The sequence below is a fragment of the Gossypium arboreum genome, chromosome 11, assembly GCF_025698485.1.
Source record: "Gossypium arboreum isolate Shixiya-1 chromosome 11, ASM2569848v2, whole genome shotgun sequence".
Taxonomy (NCBI): domain Eukaryota; kingdom Viridiplantae; phylum Streptophyta; class Magnoliopsida; order Malvales; family Malvaceae; genus Gossypium; species Gossypium arboreum.
The window spans coordinates 28,225,971-28,235,640 of record NC_069080.1 but is presented as its reverse complement, the minus strand read 5'-3'; the positions used below and the strand labels follow the sequence as shown (position 1 = coordinate 28,235,640).

The 9,670-nt window shown below is 35.4% G+C and overlaps 2 protein-coding genes across 5 annotated transcripts; both read left to right on the top strand.

Annotated features, from left to right (window-relative positions):
- Positions 1-478: 478 nt before the first annotated feature.
- LOC108465028 (serine/threonine/tyrosine-protein kinase HT1-like) lies at positions 479-4,628 on the top strand. Its single transcript, XM_017765329.2, has 6 exons — positions 479-899; positions 2,611-2,743; positions 3,117-3,312; positions 3,695-3,816; positions 3,913-4,068; positions 4,142-4,628. The coding sequence occupies exons 1-6, from the start codon at positions 619-621 to the stop codon at positions 4,448-4,450; spliced, it is 1,197 nt and encodes a 398-aa protein (XP_017620818.2). The 5' UTR covers positions 479-618; the 3' UTR covers positions 4,451-4,628.
- A 378-nt stretch (positions 4,629-5,006) lies between these two features.
- Positions 5,007-9,394, top strand: LOC108465023 (G-box-binding factor 1). 4 transcript variants are annotated; one of them, XM_017765324.2, is made up of 12 exons: positions 5,007-5,198; positions 6,531-6,664; positions 6,788-6,835; positions 6,964-7,053; positions 7,155-7,244; positions 7,348-7,505; positions 7,640-7,694; positions 7,814-7,862; positions 8,040-8,239; positions 8,478-8,555; positions 8,667-8,792; positions 8,971-9,394. In XM_017765324.2, the coding sequence occupies exons 2-12, from the start codon at positions 6,605-6,607 to the stop codon at positions 9,055-9,057; spliced, it is 1,041 nt and encodes a 346-aa protein (XP_017620813.1). In that variant the 5' UTR covers positions 5,007-5,198; positions 6,531-6,604; the 3' UTR covers positions 9,058-9,394. The 4 variants fall into 4 exon arrangements, with proteins under 4 accessions (XP_017620813.1, XP_052876842.1, XP_052876840.1 ...); XM_053020882.1 differs by lacking the exon at positions 5,007-5,198 and adding an exon at positions 5,247-5,261; XM_053020880.1 differs by lacking the exon at positions 5,007-5,198 and adding an exon at positions 5,576-6,154.
- Positions 9,395-9,670: the final 276 nt, after the last annotated feature.

The window sequence follows — 9,670 nt, the reverse complement described above, 5'->3', positions numbered from 1 at the left end:
AATTACTCTATTTTTAGGAATCATTTACTTGCTTTAAATATTAATTAATAAATATTTTTATAAATTTAAGATGTAATGATTATGTAGTGTAAGTGCTTTTTAAAACATTTATTGTAAAAACTCTCAAAATAGAATAAGAGTAAATGTAAAAAAGGGAATCAGGCATAATATAAAAGCCATTTGTATTTCCTTGATTGCCACTATTAATGTTTGAGTCCAAAAACTTCCATTATTTTCAAAACAATTTCCATATTTATCAAAGTAACAGAAAAAGGTAATAATCTGTCCTCTAAAACTCTGTCACATATGCAGATACAAAATGCTTCATGAACCCTCAATGGACCAGAACCAAAATAAAAATGAGTAAATTTAATTACTTTCCATAAAAACAATACAAAAAAAAATAGTTTCCATAATTTCCCTCTCGTTTTTAAAACCCACCCAAAGGGCCAAAACCCATCCTTTCCTCTTTATCTCATAAATAAATATAAATAATTAAAAAAAATCATTTTTTTTTTGTTGTTTTATTTTTGTTTGATTTCACATATAAATATACAGGAATTTTTGGCCATAAAAGAAGTCATTTTTTCAGCCTTTTTGTTTTTTCTTTACTGTGTAATGCAGCAAGAAAACTACAAAAAGGAAGCTTCAGCAATGGAAGGAAGAGAAAGGGACGAGTTAGAGTTGTCTTTACCTTACCCTCTTCAATATATTGGTGACACATTGTTCAAGCTGACGTCAATGTACTATAATAATAACGTGGAAGAAGTAGAAGCAGATGATGATTCAGACAATAGTTTTGCCTTCCAGATTGATGAAAGCTTGTTAATTGATCCTCGTCTTGTTTTGCTTGACAAAATGATCGGTGAAGGCTCTTACTCCACTGTTCATAAAGGATTGTGAGTTCTTTTTCATATTTTTTTTCTCTTCAGTTATTTTTTTTTCTTTTGCCTTTCTTTTGGGGTGTCTTATATTTTGGTTTTCTTGATACTGGCTTCATTAGGTTAATCACATTCTTTGCATGTTCTTGGATTTTCATGCTCTTTTGGCTTTTGTGGGCTTGTTTGGATTTTTCTCCTTTGTTTGAATTCAATTTTGTTTTCATCTTTCTTTTGAATTCTGTCTTCTTGGACTGATAAAAATTTCAAGGGGTTTAAGGTGGTTTATCTTGTTTCTGTAAGGGCTTGTTTACTTGGTGTGTTTAAGTCTGATCTTAGTGCTATTTTGATCAAACATATATATATATCTTGATTAAAAAAAATTGGGTTCTTTTAGTAAAGGTATATGGATTCCTTTTAGTTTAGGGTCTGTAAGATGCTCTTGATTTGTTTATCACTATGTTTAGTGTTCAAGATTTTTCTTCTCTTTTGGGGTCCCTTTGAGTTCGTTCAAGTTCCAAGGAAATAGACTTGCGATTCCTTGTTTTGCTGCATTTTAAAGAAACATTTCTAGAATCAAGTCGTGATAGATCATTGAAGGACTATTGTGTTCGTCATATAGTTTTTTTAGTTGGAAACATGATTGGTTGATTATGAATTTGCACTGCATTTGTATAAGCTACATCATTACTACTTTAGCTAGTTGTTTATACTTGAGATTTGAGAACACTGATGAAGTTTTAGATTCTAACAGCTTTTAGCTGATAACATCACAAGTAATATGAACCGCCGTGCAATCTCCGTTAATAGCATAGTTGACAATTAAAAGATTTTGAGATCGATTGTAACTACATTTAGATGTTGTTAGCGCCGCATGTATGTGGACTGCAGTTGAATCTTTGTTCATAGCATAATTGACGGTTAAAGGACTCATCATCCAATCGATTTGCGATAGATTCTAATTACATTTAGATGATGTTAGCGCCACGTGTATGTGGACTGCAGTGGAACCTTTGTTAATAGCATAGTTGACGGTTAAGGGACTCATCATCCAATCAATTTGCGATCGATTCTAATTACATTTAGATGTTGTTAGCGCCACGTGTATGTGGACTGCAGTGGAACCTTTGTTAATAGCATAGTTGACGGTTAAAGGACTCATCACCAAATCACTTTGCGATCGATTCTAATTACATTTAGATGTTATTAGCGCCACGTGTATGTGAACTGCAGTGGAATTGCATAGTTGACGTTTAAAGGACTCATCATCCAATCGATTATGATTAAATGCTAGTTGACAGGACATCCTTGGATATAGTGTCAAATTTCCTCAGCAGCCGGTTGTATGTCAATATCAAACAATATCGTTTATGTTTTATGTCGAATTCAATGAAGTTGAACTCCCTCGATGCTATCTTGTTTTGATATTGTTTGCGTGCTAAAGCAGCCTCTCTATTATGGATGCTGTGGTAAATGAATTCCTCATTGCCCTGTATTTTAACAGTTATGCATGAGAAAAGAGGCAAAGTTTATTTGTTTCCGATTACAAAACAATACCTTTGTGCCCATGCTTAGTAATTCTGCAATATTATGTTTAACATTGTGCAAATTTGATTGGATGCTTGCTCTTAATGTGGTGTTCTAGAAGGCTATACTGCTGCAATAAATTTCAATTTTCTGTTAACGAATAATTTGGATCCGTGACACTGATGGTTACTTCATTTTGTTCAAGCTACAAATCCAAACCTGTTGCTGTGAAGATGATTCAGCCAAGTAATCCATCAGCTGTAATTCGCGAGCATAAGGAGAAATTTCAGAGGGAGGTTTTCCTGCTGTCTAGGATGGACCATGAAAATGTTGTAAAGGTTTTTAAAAACTTACCCTTTACCTCTTTTAGTGTATGTCTAATTTTACCTTTTCACCTTCACTCTCTTCCATTTCAAGCTCCCAACAGCCAGCAACGTGTGATTAAGTTTTAGTATTACGGTTTGCTAGTATATTGCCGTATCCTCCTCACTAGCCAACCTGCTAACAGGCTTCATAAGCAAACTAAGTTGTTGGATTTGGTTTGAGGATACTGTCTCCCTGCATGTCAATGATATAGCCATCTATGGAAGATGTTCATACGGCACTCTGATATTTGTGGCTATTTTAACTTACATTATTCTCTGAAACTGCTATTCATATTTGCATTAAATTACCTTGTCCTTCTAATTCAGATATGTTTTGCTGAAGCAGTTTGTTGGCTGTTCCCTGGAGCCGACTATGATGATAGTTACTGAACTCATGAAAGGTGATACACTTCAGAGGTATCTGTGGAACATGCGCCCCAAGCGTCTTGAACTGGATTTTGCTTTACGTCTTGCATTGGGTATTTCCCGAGCTATGGAATACCTGCATGCCAATGGCATTATTCATCGTGATCTGAAGCCAAGTAATTCATTCTATTCTCATCTCAATATTCTAGTTGCTGCTATTTGGTAAACAGTTAATGATATGCTTATTCTTTCACTTGCTTGCACTGACCAAGACTTAAGATACAGCAAAATTTCATGTTTTCCTGAACAGATATGATAAACTGACTATGCTAGTAATGTCAGGTGACCAAACAAAGTATAGATTGTGCTGGAACGGAAAGTTTTCGCTGATATGCATTAAAATGCCTAAGGACTTTAGAAGCTGATACTAAGCATTTAGACATTGCAGTACTTTTTTATTGTGATTGACTTCATCAACAGACAAACACCTCAACATTGAGTGAAAATATTATGCCAGAAGACAGTCTGTTTCTTATATATCCTTTAATCTCATGACAGGCAATTTACTTCTCTCCGAGGATAGAACGTGCATCAAGCTGGCTGACTTTGGACTAGCTAGAGAGGAAGTATTGGGTGGAATGACCTGTGAGGCTGGTACTTACCGGTGGATGGCTCCTGAGGTGCTTTTCTTATAATGGTTCTAAATTAATCTAGTAGTGGCTTATCTTCCTAGTTTTCTGGTAATGCCTAACTTGTTTTTCTTTTATCCAAATTAGATATACAGCAGAGATCCACTCCCAATCGGAGCAAAGAAACACTATGACCACAAAGTCGATGTGTACAGTTTCTCAATTGTTCTTTGGGAGATACTGACGAACAAAGCTCCATTCAAGGGAAGGGATAATGTAACAGCGGCATATGCAGCGGCAAAGGCAAGCTGAACTTTCATTTCTCATGTCAATAATTTTTAACAATTTCTAACTATATCCCTTTTGCAATCCTCAGAACGAAAGGCCTTCTGTGGAAGGTCTTCCAACAGAGATTGTATCTCTCCTGCAGTCCTGTTGGGCAGAGGACCCGAAGATTCGACCAGAATTTAAGGAAATCACTGCCTCTCTTACCAACTTCCTCCGCAACTGTAGCCCACCAGAGACTACACCTCCTAAGCAAATGGAAATTGATCGTTCCGGAAGCCATGCAGAGGAAGAGTCAGTCGATACCGGGCATGTTACAAATAAGTGTAACGACAAGGGGAGGAAATCGAAGTCTTATACCTCATTCTTCATCTGCTTCGATGATTGCTTATCGAATTGATCAGGCAGGATGATGGCTTATCATGTTTTGGGTACAAAATGTACATGAATGGCTTATGCCCTTCTTTCAGTAAACATAAACTTCACAGAACTGTCAATTGGACATCAATGCTTTTTATATATATACACCTCAGAAACAGTCAAAGATATAATTAAATATACATAAAGCTTTTATCAAAGTTTTTGTCTTTTGTTTCAAGAGATGTACTTATTTCGTGAATGGGAAGCGTGGTTGGGCTTAGTCCGGCTGAGAGAGGGACCAATTTCCATCTGCTAAATGGTGAAACCAGCAGGAACCATGCCCCATCAAGTACGGCTAAATTAATAAAAAATAAAAGCCTGAAAGCCAATAAGAATGAAGTCAAAGGCGGTGCGATATAAATGGATAATGTTTCAGTGACGTGGAAGCCACACAAGCCTATACGGATAATAACCTTAAGACCAAAAAGAAAAAAGTTCAAACCTAAACGATGTAGTTTCGCTATAAAACTTGACACCCCCCTTTCTCTTCTCTTTCTTTTTCTTTCCTTCCAAACTAAACAAAGAACATTGTACTTCAATTTCTCGTACGATTTTTTTATTCTTTATTCTCAGCCGTCGGATAAGGAAATATAAGAAGCAAAAAAAAAAAAATATTGTTTATACAAATAAATGTCTTTCTCTTGGTAATATCCCCTTTTTATTTATTTATTTAAAGTGTTTCCACTTGGACTTCCTCCTTACTACCCTTTTCAACGCCATGAAAGCAGGTCTTTCTTTCTTCTTTCTTCTTCTTCTTCTTCTTCTTCTTCTTAATATTGTGTTTTTTATAAGTAATGTTAAAAGCGTTTAGAAGCTAAATTTCTTTCCTTCTATTTCTGTTCATTTATGCCATTAATAAATTTGTTTCAGGATTTCTTTCTTTTTCTCTTATCTCTTGTTTTTTTTTTTTAAACTTTGATTTATCAGTTGGATTAGTATTACTTACTCGTTCTTCTCTCAACTTTTATCTTTATATTGTTTCTTTTAAGTTTTGCCTGTGTTATGCCTATGGGAAATCGTGTGGTTTTGGCTTGAAGATTAAAATTAGCTTTTACTATTTTGGGAAAAAACAAAAAAAACCCAGTTCTTTAGCATATTCATCAGTAAGAAACTAAGAATCCATTCACTGATAATGTATGTTCTCTTCTTCTTTCTTTTTTTTTCTAACATGTGGAGAAGGTGTATGGATTCCAGCTGTAATACGACAATTGCTGGTCAACGTTAGGTTTTTACTATAATCTGCATGAAGAATTAAGAGGGCTAATTGTTGACTAGCTTTAGCTGTGGTCTATTTAAAACAGATACCGCCAATTTCTACTGATTTTTCTTTTTCTTTTTCCTTCTAATTTTTTGTTTAATATGGGAATTGTTGAAAAAGTCGGATTTTTCCTTTTGTAGGGAACAAATTGGAGTTAATTAACAAATTATTAGAATTAAAGAATTACTTTATATTTCAAGGTTGTCGCTTTATGGAAACGATTGATACTCTACCTCTATTTTGCATATGGCTAAATTAGCTACAAACATGATGCTTTCCTCTGAGTGCTTCACTTGTTAGGACAAGAATGTGTGATTTGTCTTTAAGTTAGTTTATATGGAAGTGTAAATTAACAACCTAATTTGTATCATTTTGTATTTATTCGCTGCTGGAGATGTGACCAAGATAACAGAAGATCTTTAAAAAGTAACAAGTTTATTTCTAGATTTTAGCTTTCTTTAAATGGTTTTTAAGTTATTTTGAAACTGTTGTAATTTGTTTTCAATATTTTAGGGTAAGTTTTGTCTTTTTGTTGGATCATGTGAGTGTTGTTTACAATGTTGCGGAGCATTGAGTCCGGTTCGATTATTTTTCTCATTGTAGTCCATTCATGATAATATGCTGCCTGAAATCTATTTAGATTTATGCTCCATGGGCTCATAAATGATGTTCCTACATATTCCCGATAGCTAGTTATAGTTTCCCATTTTTCTCCCCCTCCTTGTTAGTTGTGTCATTGGTAGATAATTTCTTGTGATCTCTCATCTCTGATATACTTGTTTACTTGGTTTTGGATTCACAGGTGCTTCATAAAAGTCATTGACGATCAAATTTTATTTTAAAATTGCTGAAATTAAGAAGTTTGCCAAAGTGGTTATGGGAACAGAAGAAGAGAGCTCACCTGCCAAGCATTCTAAACCTACTGCTTCAGCTCAGGTATATCATTCTTGCCTTATCTCCACCCAAAGAAAAGAACAAATAATGTGCCCATATCATTCATGTTCTCTCATCACTAGCAAGCGGTTGAGCTTTACTGATTTTTCTACTTTTTACTTATAGGAGATGCCTACGACACCTGCATATCCTGATTGGTCAAGCCAGATGCAGGTTTGTATAGTACATAAGTCTTATGGTTTGTCTTATTTTTCAACTGTTGATCACATTGATGAAGTTTACTAAAAATGTCTTTGTCCTGTAAATAATTGTTAGAGCTTACAACTCATCTTCTTGTTTAGGCTTATTATGGTGCCGGAGCTACTCCACCTCCCTTTTTTGCCTCAACTGTTGCTTCAACAACTCCGCATCCATATATATGGGGAGGCCAGGTGATTCCTCTTTTAAAATCACTATTGCCTAATCATTTGTTTCTTTCAATGTTTGATTCAAGTAAGGTTCTTACTTTTCTTTTCTGTTGATTATCTTTCAGCATCCTTTAATGCCTCCATACGGCACCCCAGTTCCGTATCCAGTTATATATCCTCCAGGGGGAGTATATGCACATCCTAATATGGCCATCGTAATATTAGATTTTTTTCTTTCTTTATGTGTTTTCCTCTTGCAGTATATTCCCAGTTGTTCATAAAATAAATTCCCTTTCCTCATGGCAATTTTTTCTATAGGCTCCAAGTTCTGCACCAAATAATGCTGACCATGAAGAGAAGAGTGCTGATGACAAGGATCGAGGTGCCACCAAAAAATCCAAGGGAACTTCAGGAAGCAAGGTTGAAGAGAGTGGAAAGGCAGCTTCCGGATCTGGAAAAGATGGCGGTTCTCAAAGGTGTACTAGACTTTTGATGTTCCAATCTTTCCTCAAACAATTTTCACATTCACTCTCAACACGGATTTTGATTAAAGAATTTTCTTTGATTTTTTTGTACATGCCTTTCCTAATTTCAATCGCTTTCTTAACAGTGGTGAAAGTGGCAGTGAGGGTACAGCAGATGGAAGCGATGAGAATAATCAACAAGTATGTGCGTAATTGTCATTTTTTAGTTGTCATCAACGGCACGGATGATTTACTGGCTAGCATGTTAATATGATGAATTGTTCTTTCTAGTAATTATGTGCCCTTCTTTTTCTCTTTAGGAACCTGCTGCTGCGAAAAAGGGAAGCTTTGGACAGATGCTTGCAGATGGTATATTAAGTTTCCTTATCTAATTTCGGCTTTTATTGTTGGATAAATCAATCAAAGAAGCTTCAGCTTATTTTGAAAAAAAGAAAAAAAGTTTCTCTTTATTTTTTCTAAGTGTACTTATGATACTAAACATGGGTTTGATTTTATATTCTAATTACAAATCACTCTTTGTACCAGCCAATATGCAGAGTAATACTGCTGTGGCTTTGGTTCCTGGGAAACCCGTAGTCCCTATTCCTGGAACTAACTTGAATATTGGGATTGACATATGGAGTGGTGCCCCTGCTGCCACAGGAGCTGCAAAAATGCGACCCAACGCGTCTGGTGCTGTAGCTGCAGCTGCTTCTGGAGTTGTAATGCATGACCAGTGGATTCAAGTATGAGCCTTGTTGATTTTTGTTTCCTATTTTGCTTGTTCATTCATTAATCATTACTATTTGCTCCATTTGCAATCCAATATTCTGCTCTTGAGTTGTTAAAAACCTGCCTCATTCCTTGTAGTGTAACTTTATTTGCTCCACTATTGTGTCCTTTTAAGTAGGTAGAGCATTTTGGATGCGACTTACCTCTTCAGTTTCATGTTTTGAACTAAATTGGAGCTGTTGGTTTGTGCAGGATGAGCGTGAGTTGAAAAGACAGAAAAGGAAGCAGTCTAACAGGGAATCTGCCAGGAGATCAAGATTACGAAAGCAGGTAGACTGTTTTATATTTGTTCCTCTACCTATGATTTAGGATTATAAGTATTTTTTTAGCTATGTTTCGAATCTTAAAGACCTGGTGCGCTTGTATTTGGTGTTTCCCTAGGCGGAGTGTGAAGAGCTACAAGCAAGGGTGGAAAACTTGGCGAACGAAAACTGCACCCTTAGAGGGGAACTACAGAAGCTTTCTGATGAATGTGAGAAGCTTTCATCAGAAAATAGTTCAATTAAGGTATATAAATAGCTGCACCCTTTACTTCAGATCTTGTCGTTTTCCTCCTGCTTGAACCTTGCTGATCATTAGACACTAGTACTACTATCATCCGTCCAATGTGTTGCAATCAGTTCTTCCTTGTGCATATATTTTTGAATATATTATTTACAAATATGATTTGTTTCTCGTATATCAGGAGGAATTGATGCGGATTTGTGGACCGGATGCTCTTACTAAGCTTGAACAAGAGAACCCCTCTTCAGTTGTCGAGGGTAATAGTTAGTAGGAAATCTACAGAGATAACTTGGTGCAGGCAGTGCAGTATTCCGTCTAGTAATATTCTTTTTTTAGCGTTGGCCAATAACCTAATAGGACATTTGTTTTCTTACTAATCTAAACCCTTAAGACTCTTAACGTTGTAACCGAAACAACTCTCAACCAGGTCAGATTGTGGTATTGATGTAATTGATTGGACAGTCATTCAGATTTTGATCCAAGTTTATATTTAATATATAAAATGAAACAACATGATTAGATATTACTTGGTGTATGATTACAACCCTCTAAAAATCGAAATTGTATGAAATTTTCCTTGTGAAAAAGGTAGAATCAAACAAAAAGAGCTTGGTCTGCCTTGTTGGTGAATGTACGGAAACTGGATATTTTGTTTGGTAAAGCGAGGGATCTGGTACTACTCAAAACTGTCTTGTTGGTGAATGTACGGAGACTGGATATTTGACAACTTATAAATCTAGCTTGTGGAACTTTTTTTTTAATTCCATTTCCAGTAACTTATTAATCCGTGACAACAATTTATAATTTGATTTTTTTTTCTTTTAAATTTACGAACATGGCACCTTATCAAATACATTTAAATAAAATTAAAATCAATTGAA